At 44.2% G+C, this 23634-nt stretch overlaps 1 protein-coding gene across 2 annotated transcripts in view; it reads left to right on the forward strand.

Moving 5' to 3' along the window:
- The window catches only part of dpysl3 (dihydropyrimidinase like 3), a 31764-nt gene extending 9453 nt beyond the window's left edge, over nt 1-22311 (forward strand). Inside the window, exons 4-14 of one of the 2 annotated variants that reach the window (XM_038977993.1) lie at nt 1368-1532; nt 2988-3049; nt 3428-3508; nt 4236-4304; nt 5222-5342; nt 6201-6357; nt 7374-7515; nt 8245-8415; nt 15942-16121; nt 19028-19202; nt 20655-22311. In XM_038977993.1, the coding sequence (XP_038833921.1) occupies nt 1368-1532; nt 2988-3049; nt 3428-3508; nt 4236-4304; nt 5222-5342; nt 6201-6357; nt 7374-7515; nt 8245-8415; nt 15942-16121; nt 19028-19202; nt 20655-20749 (1418 nt within the window). In that variant the 3' untranslated portion in view covers nt 20750-22311. The remainder of the gene's footprint in view (nt 1-1367; nt 1533-2987; nt 3050-3427; nt 3509-4235; nt 4305-5221; nt 5343-6200; nt 6358-7373; nt 7516-8244; nt 8416-15941; nt 16122-19027; nt 19203-20654) is intronic. The other variant, XM_038978002.1, reaches the window with a different exon arrangement.
- Nucleotides 22312-23634: the final 1323 nt, after the last annotated feature.

Raw genomic sequence — 23634 nt, forward strand, 5'->3', positions numbered from 1 at the left:
TGGGAGGTCTGAGGGTATCACAGTAACAGACAGCAGGGGCCCCATAGGAGGGATTGTTGTAGTTAACTACCCTCATGACATGGAAAGACTCCTGTATCAATTACATCCATATTCATTAGGGCAATTCAACCATTTAGACAGAAAGTCTGAATCGTACTGTTTACTGTGTGTCTGTGGTTATTATCTGATTTTAGTTGAGAATTGAGGCAAGATTATAATCCACGCTACTCGGCTGTGGCAGTGTGAGATTGTAGACGAAACACAGCGTAGATTGTGAGGGGGCAGCCATGTGGCAGCTTTATCCATTGAGGAGGAGAGAGAGAGAGAGAGAGAGAGAGAGAGAGAGAGAGAGAGAGAGAAAGCCAGAGGACGAGATAAGGGGGGGGGGGGGGGGTAGAGGGTCTCTGAGCTCTCCTAAATCAGCTAGTGTGGGCAGCAGTCCAGGGGACCACACAAAGGCCGTGGGGAGGGTGGGGGAACGAGGAGGGGCTAGGGGGGCGTACGTAGTGAAACACAAGTCCCGTGGAAATAGGCGAGCTGTGTGTGAGGCATCCCAGCCCAAGCTCCAAAAAATGGGCCGAACACACAGATGGAAGCGCTGGTAGATAGGAATGACTCACTATGACCAACTGGTACTGAACTGTCTGGTGTCTGTGACCCTGTGAAGGCAGAACTGCCTCCAGCTCACTCATGTGCTCCATTAGCCTATTCACCCCCCCATTCACGTCTGCGACACAGAGTAACAAGCGATAAAGCCTCGGTCAGAGAGTCAACATAGTAAACAACATCTCTTTTCTTGGTTGCTGTTGACTCGAGATCGCATTATCACACTCAGAGGGATCTGGGGAGATTGGGCGGTCTTTAATTGGATCAGGAAGTGGTCAGGTGGTCAGGGCAGCAGGCGCATAGATTACATCAGAGACGAGAGGGCATTTCTCTTCATCTCTTGAGCTGATCTGAGCCTCACACTAAAATGAACTGTGAAGTCGATGTAACCCAAGCACACACTCAGACATACAGACATTTCCATTGACGTCTGACATTGTATTGAAAGCCACTGGCAGAGGAGACACTGGCATTGTGAGTTATATAACACAAACAGGACAAGCAGCACTAGTAACATCCTGTCTCTCCCTTTGTCACTCGCTCTGTCTGTCTGTCTGTCTGTCTGTCTGTCTGTCTGTCTGTCTGTCTGTCTGTCTGTCTGTCTGTCTGTCTGTCTGTCTGTCTGTCTGTCTGTCTGTCTGTCTGTCTGTCTGTCTGTCTGTCTCTCTCCCTCTCACTCTCTCTCCCTCTCTCTCTCTCTCCCTCTCTCCTACACTCCCTAATCCATATCTCTCTATCTCTCCTTTCCTCCCTGCCTGCAGTGGACCATGTGATCCCAGAGCCGGGCAACAGTCTGATCGAGGCCTTTGACCAGTGGAGGAGCTGGGCCGATGAAAAGACCTGCTGTGACTACTCCCTCCATGTGGACATCACCCACTGGAACGACAGCGTCAAGCAGGAAGTAGACACACTGCTCAAGGAGAAAGGTAATGACCAGCTTCACACCAACAAGGGGACAGTCGGACAGTATATGGAAATGAAAGTGGATTTTATTTCAGTATGCTTGGGAGGAAACGTGTCCGCTACCAAAGGGTTAGGCAGGGTGCTGTTTATCACAAATATCTGTCAGTCTGAATATAAACTGGATGGAGAGGATCGTGCTTTTAAGTTTAGAGGTGAGGATCCATTGGGAATCCTCTTTGGATCCAGACAAAGAGTTAAGCCTCCTTAGAGAAAGTCCCTTAGTGCTGCTGCAGTGTAAGGGTTTACAGTCCCAGCACTGTATCTAGCAGACAGACGGATGTTCCGTCAGATGGATGGACAGACAGACAGGCAGACAGACAGCGCTATTATACCTAATCGAGATGAGCAGGGTTACTACTGGCAGAAGCCAATGCAAGCGATCAGCAGTAGTGGTTTCCGCCTCCTCTTCCTCCTCCTCCTCCTCCTCCTTGTCTCTGGCCCATAATCTCAGTCCGTCCCCCAGCCACACGCGTCCTGGTCCTGGCGTCCAGTCCGCTCCCAGGATCTGTGGTCCATACCTGGCCAAACCCAAACACCACTGTCCATCTGCAGGAGGGTGTGGTCCTCTGAGGGCTGAGGGGACCCTCTGTGGTTTCACGCCCAGCTAGATAACTCAGCCACAGGGCAGAGTGGACTGGCCAGTTAGGCCGCCCCAACACAGCCACAGTGTCCAGAGAGCAGAAGACAGGCCTCTTGGTGAATATTTTCGTGTCATATCATCAGTTGGCAACCCATCGCTTACCGGATGAATAGGCACATAAAAAAACATTCCAATAATTCACTGTGATAATTCAGTGATCATTTTCTGGTAATGACAGTCAGGCCCTGAACTCCAGTCACTTTGGCTGAAGGGATACAGGCCTGACGAGGAATCATTTGTTGGGCTCCATGAATAAACTGTCATTCTCACAGGACTGTTCTCACTTTGCGTTGTTTCTCTTTCTCCCTCTCTCTCTCTCTCTCTCTCTCTCTCTCTCTCTCTCTCTCTCTCTCTTTTCTCTCTCACTCTCTCTCTTTATTCTCTCTTTATCCCTCTCTCTCTTTCTTTTTTTTCTCTCTCTCTCTCACGTTTTTCTCTCTTTATCTCTCTCTCTTTCTCTCTCTTTTCTCTCTCTCTCTATCGCTCTCTTTTTTCTCTCTTTATCTCTCTCTCTTTCTCTCTTTTCTCTCTATCGCTCTCTTTTTTCTCTCTTTATCTCTCTCTCTTTCTCTCTTTTCTCTCTCTATCGCTCTCTTTTTTCTCTCTTTATCTCTCTCTCTTTCTCTCTTTTCTCTCTCTATCGCTCTCTTTTTTCTCTCTTTCTCTCTTTTTTTCTCTCTTTCTCTTTCTCTCTTTTTTCTCTCCTTTCTTTCTATTTTCTCTCTCTCTCTCTCTCTCTCTCTCTCTCTCTCTCTCTCTCTCTCTCTCTCTCTCTCAGGTGTGAATTCTTTCCAGGTCTACATGGCCTATAAGGACTTCTACCAGATGAGCAACAGTGAGGTACAGTATGCTAAATAGCCTACAGCAACATACCATGTTGGTGAGCCCTGCTCGGCTCTGCTTGGCAAGCACGTGGATGACAGTCCCACCAGACTATAATCAATGGAAAAAATGACCATGTCTGCAAATCATGAGGCCTATATGGAGGCACTGTGGTAATGCTAGACTATTTTAGACTAGAGCAGCCCACGCAAGGCTAGTTTAGTCATGTTTTGTGACCACCCAGTAATTGGTAGTTTATTATAGCAGCCATCGTGTGGCTTCCTATGTGTGATCTGATGTGGGTGGACTGCGACCTTTCACCTTACTGTGTTATATTAATGTTTCTACTATGTTCCATTCATGTTTCTACTATGTTCTATGAATGTGTCTCTACAGCTGTATGAGATCTTTACCTTCCTGGGAGAGATGGGTGGCATTGTGCAGGTCCATGCTGAGAATGGAGAGATCATCGCCGAGGTAACCCACCTGTCACAACAACCACCCACCCCCCCTCCTCTCCTCCCTGGCTTAACCTTTGACCTTTATCACAGTGCATCACCATCCAGTCATACATTGTCCTGTTCCCCCAGACTAAAAAGACTCCCATAGATACTGTATCAAAAGGAAAGGGAAACAGTGAGGTTGAGAGGGGTTAGTGCAGGACACTGACAAGTAATGTTGTGGATGCGGTTTATGTTACTTTGTGTTAGGACTGACTGTAGGGTCCTGGGAGGGAGCTGGGTGAACCTTAATAGCTGGTTCTGATTCCCTCCGAGATTTAGAGTGTCTGGGATCTGTCTGGCGGGACTATAAAGCCTGCTTCCTCGCTGTCTGAGCCCCAGTATCATGTCCCAAAGTTACCCCAAAGCTGTCAAGGGTGAATATGAGGGTGAAAAGCTCCATACAACAGTTAACCACTCACCACTTTCTCCCTGCCCGGGCATCTATCCATGCAATGTGTTATTGATGCAGGGTTAGATACTGCCATATGTCTGTTTGTGGTGCTGGTGTGTGTGTGTGTGTGTGTGCATGCGTGCGTGAAGGAGGGCGGGCATGCGGGTGTGTACGCATGTGTGTGTGTGTGTGTGTGTGTGTGTGTGTGTGTGTGTGTGTGTGTGTGTGTGTGTGTGTGTGTGTGTGTGTGCCAGAGGCTGGGGTGAATTCGGATGAACACGGTTCTGCTGTCTGTCTGTCTGTCCCACAGGAGCAGGCACGCATACTGGAGATGGGAATCACTGGACCAGAGGGACACGTGCTGAGCAGGCCAGAGGAGGTGGGAAACTATAATCAAATCAAATCAAATGTATTTATATAGCCCTTCTTACATCAGCTGATACCTCAAAGTGCTGTACAGAAACCCAGCCTAAAACCCCAAACAGCAAGCAATGCAGGTGTAGAAGCACGGTGGCTAGGAAGAACTCCCTAGAAAGGCCAAAACCTAGGAAGAAACCTGGAGAGGAACCAGGCTATGAGGGGTGGCCAGTCCTCTTCTGGCTGTGCTGGGTGGAGATTATAACAGAACATGGCCAAGATGTTCAAATGTTCATAAATGACCAGCATGGTCAAATAATAATAATCACAGTAGTTGTCGAGGGTGCAGCAAGTCAGCACCTCAGGAGTAAATGTCAGCTGGCTTTTCATAGCCGATCATTAAGAGTATCTCTACCACTATACACAATACGTCTGTTTGTCTGTGTGTGTGTGTGTGTGTGTGTGTGTGTCTGTGTGTGTGTGTGTCTGTCTGTGTGTGTGTCTGTGCGTGTGTGTGTGTGCCAGCGGAATTGTGTGGAATCAGTAAGGTATGCATGCACGTTTGCACATCTGTTCGCTGACAAATACGGACCAAAAGTAAAATAAATGATATATAGAAAAAAATGCACTCTGGTAATTCTTCCAATTGTAATTATTGGAACAAACAAAACAATGTGATACCGCAGCACCACTAACAGAGTGGAGCTTGGTCCCATATCAAAGCTGGCATTGCATCCGTGAGCATCTCCAGACTGGGTTACAGCAGAACACAAGTGCACTGGCAATAGGTGAGGTTGCCAGTCCAGGTTTAGTTGAATCTGTTCTTAGACTAATCGATTGTTCTATATGTGTCCGACTGCCTGCCTGTCCGTCTGTCCCTGTCTGCCTGCATGCATGCGTGTGTGTCACTGTATCCGTCGATTCCCCCCCCCCATCTAGCTGGAGGCGGAGGCTGTATTCCGTGCCATCACCATTGCCAGCCAGACCAACTGCCCCCTGTACGTGACCAGGGTCATGAGCAAGAGTGCTGCCGACATCATCTCACAGGCCAGGAAAAAAGGTACACAGGTTCCCAGTGTGGCTGACTGGCATTGTGCTGCAATTAGCATGTCAATCAGGCAGCTGAATTCTATATTTGAAAGTCACAGTGAATGCCTGGAAACAATATCCATCGTATCAGAACACGAGAGCTACAGTATGTCCTTGGACCTGCATGGGCCTTAAAGGTAGTGCAACTTCACCGCTGCCTCCGTAAGTCTTCTATTCTGTTGGAGGATAGGAATGCGTCTGTGCCACATATGTGCTGATTGTGGTGTTTTGGTTCATGCTCTAGATTTACACCATAGGCCTGGTCTGGTCTAGTAGACAGACCGGATAGAAGGAGGCCTGTTTTGAGAAGAATCCCTACCTTATTTCCTGGGGTCCACCGTAGCAAACTGTCAGAAACCTGTCTCCGCCATTCATCACAGAGGAGCAGGGAGAGAGAGAGCGGGCCTTTTGTGCGTGGGGGAGAGAAAGATGGACACGTTTTGAGGAAGAGGCAGAGAGGGGAAAAATGCTGTTTGCATGTCCTCATGTAGGACGCATGTGAGGGTCGCCTGGCACGGAGATGTGGTCCCGGGAGGCCTTGCTTTCGTCCCTGGCTGACCCTGTTCCTCAGTGCTGACATCAGATGTGTCATGTCAGAGCCCAGAGAGAGAGACTCGCTTGGAGAACATCAGATCTTTACTACAAGCTATTTCAGCTGTTTCGCCAGACCTTTCAGTTAGATTCGATTATTCCTTTCGTTCAAATGTGTTTATTAATGTGAGATCAACCTGGTAAGTGGGAGATTTAGTTAACGAGTGAGTACATTTTCAGGAGGATGAGGCGACTTGATTCGATGTATCCTCACCCTGGGTGACCAACTTTCCCCCAGGTAACGTTGTGTTCGGCGAGCCAATCACGGCCAGCCTCGGGACTGACGGGACACACTATTGGAGCAAGAACTGGGCCAAGGCCGCCTCCTTTGTGACATCACCCCCACTCAGCCCGGACCCCACCACCCCGGACTACCTGAACACGTTACTGGCCAGGTAAAGAGCGCCCCCTGTTGACTGAATAACACTACACTAAGCTCACCTGTCCACGCTGCATCTGTCCTGTATGTGCTCTATGCAGTGGCGGATTTAGGTATAGGTGACATGTGCAGCCGCCCAGGGCGGCATTTTGCCGGGGGGAAATAATTTGCACGTTCGGTTTTCTATCGCTCATTTATTTGCACATGATGTCAATGATATCATGTCACCGTGTGGGACTGTGGGTCAATTAACCTTGTTGGAGTGGGCGCCCTGATTCTAGTTTGTTAGGCAGGCTACTGCCTGGGAAGGTCTCTGGGGAGGGGGGCGGGGGTAGGTTGACCTCTGGTCTCCCCACTGGAAGCCCGAGGTAGGGGGAATCTATCAAATCGCGCATCTTTAACTTTGTACAAATGCAATTAATAAAATCAGTCACACTACGAAATGCTACCAAATAAACCACAATTCATTCATAATACTGTGAATATATAGTTTCACAGACATATTGTTGCTGAAGGGGGGGGGGGTGGGGGGTTCGCCCTGGGAGCCATACAAGCTAGAACCGCCACTGGCTCTATGACTTCATCCATCGCAAGCTGTAAGGGTTCTGGAGGCACTTCCAACCTCATGATAGATAGTCTGATGGTTGCACAAGTGGGACTGTTTGTCTGCTAGGAAAGTTTGAGTGCTCTGTAAGAAAGGGAAGACATCGATAACTGATAGGAGGAGACCTTGGCACTTGACTCAGACTAATTCACCTACTTTGTCTGTGCTACTCCAGCTAATTATGAACTTTTCCAGCTTTTCTATATCGAATAAACTGAAGGGATCACAAATCACAGCTAAAGCAAATCTTACCGGTCTGAGTTTACTCTTTTTAATCATCTCTCTCTCTCTCTCTCTCTCTCTCTCTCTCTCTCTCTCTCTCTCTCTCTCTCTCTCTCTCTCTCTCTCTCTCTCTCGCTCTCGCTCTCGCTCTCGCTCTCTCTCGCTCTCTCTCTCTCTCTCTCTTGCTCTCTCTCTCTCTCTCTCAGTGGTGACCTGAACGTGACTGGCAGTGCCCACTGCACCTTCAGCGTGGCCCAGAAGGCCATAGGGAAGGATGACTTCACTCAGATCCCTGAGGGCGTGAACGGAGTGGAGGAGAGGATGTCCCTCATCTGGGACAAGGCAGTGGTGAGGATGAGAGGATGGCTGGACCACTATCTGCATGGCACGTGTCTATCTCTCTCTTTCTTTGGCTGCGTCTCAAATGGCACTCTATTCCCTTTATAAGGCCCATATAGCTCTCATCAAGAGTAGTGCACTGTATAGGGAATAGAGTGCCGTTAGCTTCACTACCTCTCACCGACCCTTTTTTTTACCTTGCTCCCTCTAACCCTCTTAGCTACTCTCTAAGTACCCCACTCCTTGAAATTTATGCTGCACTGTGTCCACAGTTCACCGCAGTTTCTCCTTTCTCCTCTTCCCTAATCCATCTGGTAGAGTGGTTTTGTGTTTCTATGAGTGCTCTTGTTTTCTCTCTCTCTATCTCTGGATCTGTCCCCCCGGCCCTTCACCCTGCTTAGAACAGTATAGATCTCTTCCTTTTCTCATTCTCGTTCTTGCTCTTTCATGTGCAAACAGACTTTGGTTTGTATTTATGGACAGCTGTGTTATGAATGAAAAGTTGTGGTGCTGCTTTGCCTCTGAAATTCAGATGAATTATTCACACTTAAGTCTCCCTTCAGGCAAAAACACATGGTCTCGGCACTAGCATTGACAGGAGCGTGTGTGTGTGTGTGTGTGCGTGTGCGCGTGTGTTCTTGCGTGAGACTACCAGAGTGCCCACGCCCACCAGTCAGCTGCAAAAGCATCTTTGCTTAGCTAGCATTTCACCGTTAGCATTTCTTCCGGTTCACTCAGACCACCGGCAAGATGGACGAGAACATGTTTGTTGCCGTGACGAGCACCAACGCCGCCAAGATCCTGAACCTGTACCCCCGTAAAGGCCGGGTTGCCGTGGGCTCCGACGCCGACCTGGTCATCTGGGACTCGGACGCTGTCCGCACCATCACCGCCAAGACGCACAACTCGGTAAGAGGTCAAAGGTCAAACATCTGTCAAATACATAAAAACGTACAATGACAATTGACATGGACTACATAGGCAAATACATAAAGGGGCTACACTTTTACACTTTTAAGTGTGCCTTTAGAGGCCATGCAATTCAGTACTCATCTATAAAACAAAGGGAATTTAGATCAAAAGAGTCCATATTAACAAAGGAAATTGAAGGACTAACAGTACAGTTAGATAGCAATAAAAACGGTACCATAGAGGCACAGAATAAGTTAGAGGAAAAACAAAAAGAAATGGAGGAACTTATTCAAGAAAGATCCAGTGTAATATATTATAAAAATAAAGCGAACTGGATGGAATATGGGGGAAAATGCACCAAATTCTTTTTCAATCTTCAATATAGAAATGCTACCAAAAAAAATGTATTAAAACTTGTTACAAATGATGGAGTCACGCATGATTCACCAAATGATATTTTGAAAGAGGAAGTAAAGTACTTTAAGAATATGTTTTCGTTTCAGGCTCCTCCATCTCCACTAACTGAAACTAATTGTATGGATTTTTTTCCTATTAATAATGTAAAATTAACATCTGTACAGAAAGACTCATGTGAAGGCCAAATTACAGAGGAGGAACTGCTTGATGCAATTGGGGCCTTTAAGGATGGGAAAACTCCAGGGCTGGATGGCATACCAGTGGAAGTATACAAAACTTTTTTTGATATACTCAAAGGACCATTATTAGCTTGTTTTAACCACTCCTATATAAATGGTAGATTATCAGACACGCAACAAGAAGGTCTGATATCGTTATTACTGAAACAGGACCCAAGTGGTATATATAAAGATCCAGTCCAATTAAAAAATTGGAGACCTCTTACACTTCAGTGTTGCGATGCAAAAATCCTAGCAAAATGCTTGGCGCATAGAATAAAAAAAGTTTTGTCAGATATTATTCATCCTAATCAGACAGGTTTTTTACATGGACGATACATTGGAGATAATATAAGGCAAGTACTGGAAACAATAGAACACTATGAAATATCGGGGACACCAGGTCTGGTTTTCATAGCTGATTTTGAAAAGGCTTTTGATAAAGTACGACTGGAGTTTATATATAAATGCCTAGAATATTTCAATTTTGGGGAATCTCTTATAAAATGGGTTAAAATTATGTATAGTAACCCTAGGTGTAAAATAGTAAATAATGGCTACATCTCAGAAAGTTTTAAACTATCTAGAGGAGTAAAACAAGGTTGTCCACTATCGGCATATCTATTTATTATTGCCATCGAAATGTTAGCTGTTAAAATTAGATCAAACATTAATATTAATGGATTAGAAATCCGTGGCTTAAAAACTAAGGTGTCATTGTACGCTGATGATTCATGTTTTCTTTTAAAACCACAACTAGAGTCTCTCCACGGCCTCATAGAGGATCTAGATACCTTTGCTATCCTCTCTGGATTAAAACCAAATTATGATAAATGTACCATATTACGTATTGGATCACTAAAAAATACACATTTTATATTGCCATGTAGTTTACCAATTAAATGGTCTGACGGAGATGTGGACATACTCGGTATAAAAATCCCAAAAGAAAGAAATGATCTCACTCCAATAAATTTTTATAGAAAGTTAGCAAAAATAGATAAGATCTTGCTACCATGGAAAGGAAAATACTTGTCTATTTGTGGAAAAATCACCCTGATTAACTCTTTAGTCATATCACAGTTTACCTATTTGCTTATGGTTTTGCCTACACCTAGTGACCTGCTTTTTAAATTATATGAACAAAAAATATTCCATTTTATTTGGAACGGCAAGCCAGATAAAATTAAAAGGGCCTATTTATATAACGAATATGAATTCGGAGGGCAGAAATTATTAAATATTAAAGCATTAGACCTCTCACTAAAGGCATCAGTCATACAAAAGTTATACTTAAATCCAAACTGGTTCTCTAGTAAATTGGTACGAATGTCTCATCCTATGTTCAAGAAGGGCCTTTTTCCCTTTATTCAGATTACACCTGCTCACTTTCGGTTGTTTGAAAAGGAAATAATCTCCAAAATATCCTTATTTTTTAAACAAGCCTTAGAAAGTTGGTTGCAATTTCAGTTTAATCCACCTGAAAGGACGGAACAAATAGTACAACAAATATTGTGGTTAAATTCAAATATAGTAATTGATAAAAAAACTGTATTTATCGAAGAAATGTTTAAAAAAGGTATAATTTTTGTGAATGATATCATAAATAGGACTGGTGGAGTTATGTCACACATGCAGCTAACACAGACATATGGAAATGTCTGCTCTACCCAAAATTACAACCAATTAATTGCAGCATTACCACAAAAATGGAAGAGGCAAGTAGAAGGGGAAAAAAGTAAGGAACTTGTATGTCGGCCCTGTATTAAAGAACATAAATGGTTAAAGAAAAGTGTGATAAATAAAAACATATACCAATTTCATTTAAGGACCAAAAAACTGACAGCTGTGCCATATAAATTGCAAAATAGTTGGGAAGAGATTTTCGATGTACCCATTCCATGGCACATGGTTTATGAATTGATACGCAAAACAACGCCTGATTCAAAACTTCGAATTTTTCAATTTAAATTACTGTACAAAATTCTTGCAACTAATAGAATGTTATATATATGGGGTATACAATCTTCCCAGCTCTGCAGATTCTGTTGTGAGGAGGCAGAGTCATTAGATCATTTATTTTGGTATTGTCCATATGTAGCTCGTTTTTGGTCACAGGTCCAGGAATGGCTGAAGAATTGCAACATTTGCCTAGAACTAACGCTACAGATAGCAATACTGGGGGATTTGAAAAGCCATAGTCAATCAATCAATAATATAATAATTATTTTAGCAAAAATGTTTATTTTTAATTTACAATCTGTAGAAGCTATGAGAATAGGAAGGTTCAAATCTTTTGTGAAGCATCACAGCACAGTTGAAAAATATATGGCAAATAAAAATCCGAAATGGATGATGTTGGAAGATAGATGGGAAGGATTGAGTGGAACTGAAGGGTGGGACTAATAACAAGATAAACAATGTAGGGCATACGGGATCTGTGAAATGTGTATAGGTGCGGAGCTTTTGTGAAATAGCACAGTTACAAGTGGAAATAAAATTGGATGGACAACAGAAATAGAGGAAGGACTAAGAACAAACAAGAGAGAACTATTATAAAGTAGTCTGTGTCTGTAAAATAGGTATAAGATGTATAAATTGAAGGTAAAAGCAGAAGTGTTTATTAGTTTACTCCAATTGGGGGAGCGGTGGTAGGGTTGCGGGGAATAATAATAAAGGTATATTCTTTAAAAAAGTATGTATGTCTATATAGGTATGTGTATGTATATATGTATATATGTATGCATGCGTGTATGGATATATATATTTACCCCAAAAAATATGGGGGATTGGAAATGATGCAGACAATTACATTGGAAGCAACATTCTTTCCGCAATATTAAGCTGATCCACCCCAAAGAAAAAAAAAAAAAAAAAAAAAAAAAAAAAAGGGGCTACACTGAATGAAAGGGACTGAATACGCCAAAGTCGAATAGTCCCTCATATAGGCAACATTTCAGCCACAATGTTCAATGAGCTTAAAGTCCATTTCACTTTTCATTGTAGCAGTCAGCACTCATCAAGGACATTCAGGTCACTGTGGTTTAACAGGACATGGAGGAGGAGTGCCTTTGACTTCTACTACCACAGATGTTCTGACAAACATTATAGCAGGCCTGGTGAGCTCTGGCTGGTGGTCATTGTGGACATTCAGTTCTGGTCTGAGAGCTGCGTAGCTGCAAAGGTAACATGGTTCTCCAGAGGAGTGTGAGACAGCGAGCGAGAAAGAGAGAGAGCGAGAGAGAAAAGCGCTGGCCTGCTCCCAGTGACAGTTCAGTTCCTCCTAAAATAACTCCCTGTAGACGTCCACAGCTACTAAAGCGCACACCATTGGCCCTCACTATCCTCCATTACTGCTGCTGGAGAGAGACCTCTTAGAATGCAGGGGTTGATGAATGCGGCTGAGGAGAGAGAGGAGATGTTACTGTTGTAGGAAAACAAAACAATGTTTCGCCCTTTTTCTTAGCCGTACTCCTCTCAAAGGCAATACTTCACTATGTTTGGGGGGGGGGGGGGGGAGAGTCATATTCATTTTTCAAATAATTGGCTTTGAGGTCGTTTTTTATGTTCGCTAGCCATGTTGTGAGCAGCCACCACTGTGTGTTGTTCAGCTCATCTCTCTTGTCCCTCGTCCCTAATCACAAGGACAGGAAGTGAAGCGTGGATCACACAGGAGCCCAGAGAATACAGAGCAGTACAGGGTTAAACAGAGGATGTGTCCACTCAGGAAATCAAGCCTTCTGCACTTCCTCCTGCAGCCACAGAGATTGAGGGAACGAGAGACAGACCTAAGAGAAAAGCAGCGGAGTCCGATGAAGAGGTATGGAGAGAAAGAAAAACAGAGGGAGAGAGAGAGAGAGAGAACGAAAAAAAGAGAGGGAGAGAAAGAAAGAGCTGGAAAAAGATTGGACATGTTTTCAGTGATTTTTCCACTTATAGAAAATATACAGCGAGACCAAAGGTTCTTACAGAATGATGTCACCTTCTCATTTCCTGTGTGTAGCCCCTCCAGACAACAGAACAGCACACAAGAACACATAACATAAGAACTGGGGCTCCTGTCCATGTTTATAATAGCTACAGTGATCTATTGTACACAGTAGTTCAGCGCTTTATACCATTATATCTGTGTATCCCTCCCTCCTTAGTAAATACAAGTATCCTCAGTTATCTGAAATGTTTTGATTCTGGTTAGCTTTGTTTATGTTGTTGCACAGAGAGCCAGGCCATGACATCATACTTGGCAGGCCTTATGTCCTGTCCTGGGCTGAATCTGGAACACGCTAAAACACCAGGGCCGTGTGCACAGGAACAAACTGACAATGGGGGGGACAGAACGATAGATGGAGGAAGAGAGTTTAGTGGCAGGAGTATAGAGGGAGGGGGAAATGGATCAGGGAGAACGAGCGAGAGTGAAAGGGAGTAGGAAAAAAGTGGGAGAGAAAGTGAGACAGAGAGAAAGTGCAAGAAAGAGAGAGAACGGGTAGAGTGATGCTTGGATTCATTAGCCCCAGCTGTGCGATGGCAGCTGTTTGTCTTTGTATGCCAAATAGAGGCGTATGAGAAACAGGCCGACTGGATGATGAGGAATGAAGAGGAGGAGGAGCAGGAGGGTTATTTCTCTCTCTTCTCACACAGATGTTGTTAATTAAGGCAGAACCATGGTCTCATCTCTACAGAGACGGCCTGCCCAGCCGCCTGCCAACCCGCCTCCTCTTTTCCTCTGTCCTCCCAGCCAAACTGGGCCTGTGTGTCCATGACTCCACTCATCTCTGCCTCAATAGGCTCTCTGTCTCAAAACAACACATAGAATTGACAAACAAATTGACAAACAAACAAACCAAAACAATGGCAAAAAACACACATTTCTTTCCACAGGGCTGTGGGGTGAGACAGGGATGCAGCTTAAGCCCCACCATCTTCAATATATATATCAACAAATTGGCGAAGGCACTAGAACAGTCTGCAGCACCCGGCCTCATCCTACTAGAATCAAATGTCTACTGTTTGCTGATGATCTGGTGCTTCTGTCCCCAACCAATGAGGACTTACAACAGCACCTAGATCTTTTGCAAAGATTCTGGCAGACCTGGGTCTGACAAAGCTGTGAACGAGCTTAGAGACAAGGCAAGAACGGCCTTCTATGCTATCAAAAAGAAGATAACATTTGACATACCAATTAGGATCTGGTTAAAAATACTTGAATCAGTTATAGAACCCATTGCACTTTGTGGTTGTGAGGTCTGGGGTCTGCTCACCAACCAAGAATTCACAAAATGGGACAAACACCAAATTGAGACTGCGTGCAGAATTCTGCAAAAATATAATCCGTGTACAACGTAAAACACCAAATCATGCATGCAGAGCAGAATTAGGCCGATACCTGCTAATTATCAAAATCCAGAAAAGAGACGTTAAATTCTACAACCACCTAAAAGGAAGCGATTCCCAAACCTTCCATAACAAAGCCGTCACCTACAAAGAGATGAACCTGGAGAAGAGTCCCCTAAGCAAGCTGGTCCTGGGGCTCTGTTCACAAACACAAACAGACCCCACAGAATCCCAGGACAGCAACAAAATTAGACTCAACCAAAATATTATTACTTGACACATTGTAAAGAATTAACAAAAAAAATGAGCAAACTAGAATGCTATTTGGCTCTAAACAGAGAGTACACAGTGGCAGAATACCTGACCATTGTGACTGACCCAAACTTAAGGAAAGCTTTGACTATGTACAGACTCAGTGAGCATAGCCTTGCTTTTGAGAAAGGCCGCCATAGGCAGACCTGGCTCTCAAGAGACCTGCTATGTGCACACTGCCCACAAAATGAGGTGGGAACTGAGCTGCACTTCCTAACCTCTTGCTCAGTGTATGACCATATTAGAGACACATATTTCCCTCACATTACACAGATCCACAAAGAATTTGAAAACAAACCCAATTTTGATATACTCCCATTTCTACTGGGTAAAATACCACAGTGTGCCATCACAGCAGCAAGATTTGAAAAGGGCAACCAGTGAAGAACAAACACCATTGTAAATACAACCCATATTAATGTTTATTTATTTTCCCTTTTGTACATTAACTACTTGCACATAATATGCCATTTGAAATGTCTTTATTCTTTTGGAACTTTTGTGATTGTAATGTTTAATGTTCATTTTTATGGTTTATTTCACTTTTGTTTATTGTCTAGTTCACTTGCTTTGGCAATGTTAACATATGTTTCCCATGCCAATAAGAGGCTTAAATTAAATTGAATTGAAATTTAATGGCCTCTCGTCAGACCAGTTTAATGAGCAAAACATCCAAGTCTGATTAGCTTTAGTGGAATTTGCCATCTCTATCGGAATTAGCCTGTCGGCTCATAATGTGGTGCGTAGCCATGAGGTCATGCGTTTCAGAGTCCCTGTTTATTTTGCCGTACTTGATCATCTCAGTCCACAAAGACACACTGATGTAAACTACTGTAAACTCTTCGGCTCCATTTGTTTCAGACGAGTGACTAATGTCAGACTGCAGAAAACTGGAAATAATTGCGTTGACGTTGGAGCCGGTTGCTTCTGCACCGCTGTACTGTCATTTCCTCAGTTTGGTAACTCCCGAGAGAGAGGCCTTGCAGCTGCTCATCATTTGTATTACTGGGTTGTGTTGTGAATGGCTAAAGTTAGGTCATCTCTACAGTAAGGCAGTCTACAGTAAGGCAGCATAACGGACTGTACTAACTGGGGTGCAACGGGGGGGGGACAAGGCTTGATAAATCTAAAGTTTTTGTTGTGATTTTGTCCTCTCTTTTGTTGGCCTAACACCACTGATCATAGACATACAATATCAAGTTGAAGTATAATGTGTGTGTGTGTCTGTGTTTGTGTGTTTTCCAGGCTGCTGAGTTCAACGTGTTTGAGGGCATGGAGCTGCGTGGTGCCCCCTCGGTGGTGATTTGCCAGGGGAAGCTGGTGCTGGAGGATGGGAACCTGCACGCCATCTCCGGGGTCGGTCGCTTCATCCCATGCACCCCCTTCCCAGACTTTGCCTACAAGCGCATCAAGGCCAGGAAGCAGGTAAAAGATGCTAGCGTCTCTCTCCTTACTCCTGTCTAGTCAGAATCTACTGTACTCTAAGGCTGTGTTGACACAGGCATCCCAATTCTGATCTTTTGACCAATTATGGGCAAAAGATCTGATCTGATTGGTCAAAAGACCAATTAGTGGCAAAATATCAGAATTGGGCTGCCTGTATAGACACAGCCTAAGTCTGTCTCCCCTTTATAAAAGTATTAAACAATATACAAGTATTTCCAATGAACATATTCCCAACTCTTCAGTTCTGTCTTATGTTTTATGCGGATTGTTTGTTACATGCCAGAGTGTTGCTATGTGACACTGAGCCAAGGTAAAGGACTGTGAGGACTGTGAGGTATGTGAGGCAGTGGAGGCTGCTGAGGGGAGGACGGCTCATAATAATGGCTGGAATTGAGTGAAAGGAACGGTATCAAACACATGAAAAAAAAAGATACATGTCCTTGATACCGTACCATTAACTCCATTCCGGACATTATCATGAGCCGTTCCTCCCCTCAGCAGCCTCCACTAGTATGAGGTGTGTGAAGTACAGTATTTGAAGACTGCAAGGTCTGTGAGGTCCGCGAGTTGCGGACATCTGGAAGTGTTTTCTCAGTGGTTAGGGATTAATCAGGACTAATCTGATGTAGAGCTGAGATGAGCCATCCAGAACCCACAAACATGGAAGATGTCAGTGCGGCTTTACTTTCAAGGCGGTTTAGCTTTGCGCGAATGCATGCTGCTGCTGTGGCTCAGCCTATGCCACACATCATCAGACATGCCGTCAATCTCAATGTACATACTGAAATGGTAATCCAAAGCAGTGTGTTCAATGGAGACAGACTGCACTTATATATCTCAGCTGTTTTCACACCAACCCGTACCGCAATCTCTATCGCACTCCACACTGCCCTTTCCCACCTGGACAAAAGGAACACCTATGTGAGAATGCTGTTCATTGACTACAGCTCAGCGTTCAACACCATGGTGCCCTCAAAGCTCATCACTAAGCTAAGGACCCTGGGACTAAACACCTCCCTCTGCACCTGGATCCTGGACTTCCTGACGGGCCGCTCCCAGGTGGCGAGGGTAGGTAACAACACATCTGCCACGCTGATCCTCAACACTGAGGCCCCTCAGGGGTGCGTGCTCAATTCCCTCCTGTACTCCCTGTTCACCCACGTCTGCGTGGCCAAGCATGACTCCAACACCATCGTTAAGTTTGCTGACGACACAATGATGGTAGGCCTGATCACCGACACTGATGAGACAGCCTATAGGGGGGAGGTCAGAGACCTGGCAGTGTGGTGCCAGGACAACAACCTCTCCCTTAATGTGAGCAAGACCCAGGAGCTGATCGTGGACTACAGGAAAAGGAAGGCCGAACAGGCCCCCATTCACGTCGATGGGCTGTACTGGAGCGGGTCGAGAGTTTCAAGTTCCTTGGTGTCCACATCACCAACAAACTATAATGGTCCAAACACACCAAGACAGTCATGAAGACGGCACGACAACACCTTTTCCCCCTCAGGGGACTGAAAAGTTTGTTACCACACGGCAAGCGGAACCGGATCGCCAAGTCTAGGTCCGAAAGGCTCCTTAACAGCTTCTTCCCCCAAGCCATAAGACTGCTGAACAGTTAATCAAATGGCCATCCGGACTATTTACATTGAACCCCCCCCCCCCCCCCCCCCCCCCCCTTTGTTTTTACACTGCTGCTACTCGCTGTTTATTATCTATCCCTAGTCACTTTACCACTACCTACATGTACAAATTACCCCGACTAACCTGTACCCCCGCACACTGACTCGGTACTGTCATTCCCTGTATATATTCCCTTGTTATTGTTATTTTATTGTGTTACTTTTATTTTATTTTATTTTTTACTTACGTTTCTTTGGTAAATATTTTCTTAACCCTTTTTCTTGAACTGCATTGTTGGTTAAGGGCTTGTAAGTAAGCATTTCGCGGATACACCTGTTGTGTTCGGCGCATGTGACAAATAACATTTGATTTGATTGTGTACACATAGGACGTCTGTCCTCTGGCAGTCGCTCTGGTGTTAGCTATAACAGCAATACATTATGGGCTGGATGCATGTCTGTCTGTCTGTTTCCAGGCTTCGGGGGCATAATAGGAAGTCTGTCTCCCCAATTGGAAGGCACAAGATAAAAATAGCATTGGGAGTGTGTAATGCAGATGGGAATTGCCAGAAAATGCAGTAATGGTGTCTTAACTACCTCTCTGGGTGATCTCACGTATCCTTTTGATGTAGGTGCTGGAGAATGGGGGGATTGAACGAGGGGATGGGGATGTTTGAGAGAGAAGTATTACGTCAGACTTGAGGGTTCACCTCAGGGGAGTTGGCTGTTGGCTGTGGGTTGTATACTGTAACAACTGACTGCCAGTTAGAACCCTCTCCACAGAGGGTTCTAAATGGAACCAAAAAGGGTTCTACCTGGAACCAAAAAGGGTTATCCTATGGGGACAGCCGAAGAACCTTTTTGGAACTATTTTTTCTAAGAGTGTAGCTCAGCTTCCAGGAATTCCTCAGTCACATAATCCTAGGACAGAGGACAGAAGCTTGCATGTCAAATAAGAACAGTGTCTCAGTCTGCAGTGCGTCTGTCTGTCAGTAAATCTGGAAGTGCTTTCCTTAGGAAAACACCGGGTGAAATATGCATTTTGATTCAGGCACAATGCGTTCTACAAACAAACCCATGAATCAAATTATAAACAGGCATTGTCTTGGAGAACTGTTGTAAACTTACCAACAGAAATGATACCCAATTCATCTCTCTTTCTCTCCTTCTTCATCTCGATCCCTCCTTCTTCCTCTCACTTTCTCTTTCTCTTCCTCTCCACTCCCCCCACCTCTCCTTTTCCCCCTCCCCCCTCTCTCTCAGCTGGCAGTCCTGCGGGCAGTGCCCAGGGGCATGTATGATGGCCCCGTGTCTGACTTCTCGCCTATGTCCCGTGGCGGTACCCCCTCAGCGTCTGCCCGCACCTCCCCCACCAAGCAGCCCGTGAGGAACCTCCATCACTCGGCCTTTAGCTTAGCAGGTAACCCTGCACAACGCGGTGAGCTTCAGCAACCTTTTCATTTACCCATCTGTCTTCCCATACCTTGCCGTCATAGGAAGTACCAGGAACCTGACACACACACACACTCAACAACAGTCAACAATGACACATTACAATGCAATTCACGCTTGATATGTTGCCATGGTCGACTTTGCCATTTGTCTGCGGAATATTAAATAGCCTTCGGGTGAAATCTGACATTTTACCATAATCAAATTTTCTGCCTTCATGATTTGTTTGAGGTAACAAATGCACACAGCACAAGACATTTGTCCTCCAGCCATCTTGGTACTTCCAGACAGTGCTCTATATGTTTCTCAAGTCTTTTTGTTATCTTAAAAAAAAAAAGTTTTTTTACATTGGTTGATTTAATTCATTTCAGCTTGATGCAGCTTTGTCTTGGTTCTCTCTCTCTCCCTCTCTCTGTATGCATCTTAATTCAACTACAGTATGTTCTAAGATTTCCGTCCAGACATCTGGCATCTCACTTTCGTAGTTGTTGTCTGTTTAATGAAGCTCATCTAATGAGCGGGTACAATGAGGCTGATGATAATTGATGTGTCTAAAGTTCGTTCACATAACCAATAGCAGAGCTTAGTGGAGCGTTGAGTGACAGTGCGATTACATACATCTGCAACCTCTTTTCAAAGTACAACCTTTGAGGGAGGAGCCAAATAAACAATAGTTTAACAGGAATAGTTGATGTGTGATGCACTGATGCAGGAGGAGGGAGGGTGACCTGCGTTGGAAAGTATTTCCCCATGGCTGTAGTCTAGTGGGGGTTTATTCCATTCATCCCCATCGTTCCCAGAAAGCCAGAGAGCCTGCTTTCCTTTCCTAGGCTGTGTGTTTATAAACCAGACCTGGCCTATTCTCTCCTTCTGGCTTCCAAGATAATCCCCTGTTCGAATACTAGCCACTCACTCTGGGAATAAATACCCCTCTCGTCCACATCCAGTACATGCAAGAGCACATGCACATATACCCGCGTACACACACACACAAACGTAACACACACATGCGCGCGCACACACAGACGCAAACACACGCACACTCACAGGACTCTGCAGAATAGGGCTTCATCTCACCAGCCACAGGGTTGATATACTTCTCTGTCTCCAGATGTGAAGTAACCTTGGCCGTGTTTCGTGCAGAGAGGATGTGGTAGAGTTCTACAGTGTAAAACACTAGTCCCTGGCCCGGAGAGAGTGTACGATTTAAAACAGTAGGCGTAAATCTCTCCTTGTCCATTATGCCAATTTAATCCAGGGCTAATCCCAATCCCGTTGGCGGTCGAAAAGGGATTTATTCCAGAGGTCGCCAAGGAGTGCCAAGGTCGCGTCGCCTGGTTGGTTTGTCTCATGACGAACGCTAGTTGCTAGTGGAGAAACTGGCTTTGTTGAGGGGAATCTGTAAGAGACAGCGCTAAATCATGTATGTCTGTGTCAGGTCCCCCCACCACAGAGGATCTCCCCATCCGGCCAGCGGGACGCCGCATCGTAATTCCCCCCGGTGGTCGCTCCAACATCACATCCCTTAGCTAAGAGGTTGAACCAGGATCGAGACCAGTCAGAAGATGACAACAGCCACTGGGAGAAGACGGAGACATGATTAGTTACAAGTTAAGAGTTGAGCAAAACACTGAATCCTCATGCCTTACCAGCCACAATGCTACCTGCTTAAGCTTCTAAAGCACCGTTTTCCTCCTCCTAGGGAATTGCAGGTCAGTCACTAGAACAATAGGTTAATTTGAAGGATATTTGGCAAAACCTTTACACAAAGATTGAATTTGTATGCCGTGGAATTACATGAGCATGGTCATAACCAGAATATAGGTAATCAATGTGTATTACTGTCCCTTACTGTCAACATTAGTAGTTGTTTTAACTGTGCATTGACTGTTCCGGTTCTACTCTGAATCCATAATATAGTTAAATGAACCTCATGATAACTGTCATGACCAGTGACCACAGTGTTCTGATGCCTGTTCCCTAGGACAAGTAATACTGCTTTTCTCATAGCAATTCTTTGTTTTTTTCTTCCATCACGTTCTCGGCTTTCAATGTCACCCTTTTTGAGTGCTAGTCTGCAGATATACAGTAGTTCGCTAGCGGTGTAATAATAACATACAGTAACGTCCATTACTGATAGGTGGCACTGTGAGTATGTATGGTAAATGTAACGTAGCTTTGTGAATGATGTTGTCGCTGGCTCCCTGGGTTGTTGAACCAGAAGTGATAGTCATTTAATGATAAAAAAAAAAGAAACTAGATAAAAACACAGCTGGTAATACAGATATTTTGTAAACATGTAATAGCATGTTGGTAGAAGTGGTTGTCAGGTTAATTTTCCCTTGCGCTCTGCTCCATCCTGGCTGTAGATTCCATTGAGAAACCGTCCTTTGCCATTGCTTCAAGCTTAATGCCTGTTCCTATACATACCGTTTAGCAAGTCATCTGGGGGGTAAAAGGAAAATGCGCAAGAAGTACCAAGCTCAACTTCCATGGCCTGGGTCGTGAAATTGTAATTCTGAGCTTTGTGAACATTACTACATAAAGAAAATGAAATGATTAAAAGTAACAAACCTGATTTGAAATAACAGTAATTCACCTCTGTCTTTTATTTTTTTTATTTTCATGGCAATGTGGGATCTCGTTTTGAAGCAGCAGACCATCGTAACCTGCATTCAAGAACATAACATTGAAACGTAATGTCGTGCTGTTTTAAATCTCAACACTCTGAGAGTCTTCACATTTCTGTACACTCTACCTGACTGACAGCCCTTAGTTTGGTAACTAACACCAAGGGGAAGACAGACATGCTTAACCCTGGGTCACTCTCTTTCACAATTCTTTTCTATGCGTCTGTTTGGTCTACCTGTCCCAGACAAGGCAGGGGATTGTAATATGTTTTCAGAAAGAGGCGAGGAGGACGAGGAGAGCTTTATTTTTGCTATCCCAATCAGCTGAGGAAGAGGTTGTGAGGAAGTCATTGTGTTTTAATGAGTGATGGCGTGGAACTTCAAGCCATCCAAGTGGTGATTATATTTATGTTAGTTTGACTTGATCTTTGTTATTGTTTTTTTTAGGTTCTTTTTTTTTTTTTTACTGTTGTATCAAAACCCAGAGAAGGCAGGTAATAAAATAAAAAAACGTTGAGGTGTGATGTGGTGTTATGAACTGTTCCTGAATAAACATGAGTTGCAACTGACTGGCTGTCACTCTTTTATCTTTCAATCTACATTATAGTAGAAATAAAAAATATATACCTTTTTAAAACTTCTTCAGGATCGGTGGGTCCCCCACGGGACGGTTCAGCTAACGTAGGATAATGTGATTAGCATGAGGTTGTAAGTAACAAGAACATTTCCCAGGACATAGACATATCTGATATTGGCAGAAAGCTTAAATTCTTGTTAATCTAGCTGCACTGTCCAATTTACAGTAGCTATTACAGTGAAATAATACCATGCTATTGTCTGAGGAGAGTGCACAGTTATGAACTTGAAAAGTTATTAATAAACCAATTAGGCACATTTGGGCAGTCTTGATACAAAATGTTGAACAGATATGCAATGGTTCATTGGATCAGTCTAAACCTTTTCACGTACACTGCTGCCATCTAGTGGCCAAAATCTAAATTGCACCTGGGCTGGAATATACATTATGGCCTTTCTCTTGCATTTCAGAGATGATGGTACAAAAAAATGGTTGGTTTTTTCTTTGTATTTTCTTTTACCAGATCTAATGTGTTATATTCTGCTACATTCATTTCCCATTTACACAATCTTCAAAGTGTTCTCTCATAGAAATTGGATGTGTAGTCCTGACAGTTAATAGTACTAATAATACTGACAGTATTATTGCTGTTCCAGTATATTACATTTCTATCTGCACAATTCTGGATTCATACTTCCATTGTTTTGGGGATTTCCCATTTTCTGACCCATTGTTAATCCTGGCAGTAAACTTGTCACCGCTCTGTTATCATTTTTCTATTTTATAGCCAGTTAAAGTATCATGACGTCACTTTTGATGACTGTCATTATGAAAAACTGAGAAGATTGCTTCTATAAAACGCCATCTCAGTCTGGAGTGGGAGATAGTCAGCATTATTTTGCAAACACGGCCAGTTCACAAGGACTTCTTGGCATTGTATATAAACCCTCCCAAGATAATGTAGTTGTCACTGGCCAGTTAGTTTCTACAGTATGTGCATTTACAACAGATGAGCTTGTGTGGGGGGAGAGAGAGGCTCTTTGAGGAGAAATCCAAAATAAGTCCACTGTTATTCTTATCGTATGTGATCCTCCAGCTTGACTTCAATTTGGCTTTATGAGGAGCGTATATCATTCACGGAGATTCACAGATTACCCCGTGAATGTGGGAAAGCGCTGGATCAACTTTGATCTCAGAGCCCACCGAGGAAG

The sequence above is a fragment of the Salvelinus namaycush genome, chromosome 3 (assembly GCF_016432855.1).
Source record: "Salvelinus namaycush isolate Seneca chromosome 3, SaNama_1.0, whole genome shotgun sequence".
In the NCBI taxonomy this organism is placed as follows: Eukaryota; Metazoa; Chordata; class Actinopteri; order Salmoniformes; family Salmonidae; genus Salvelinus; species Salvelinus namaycush.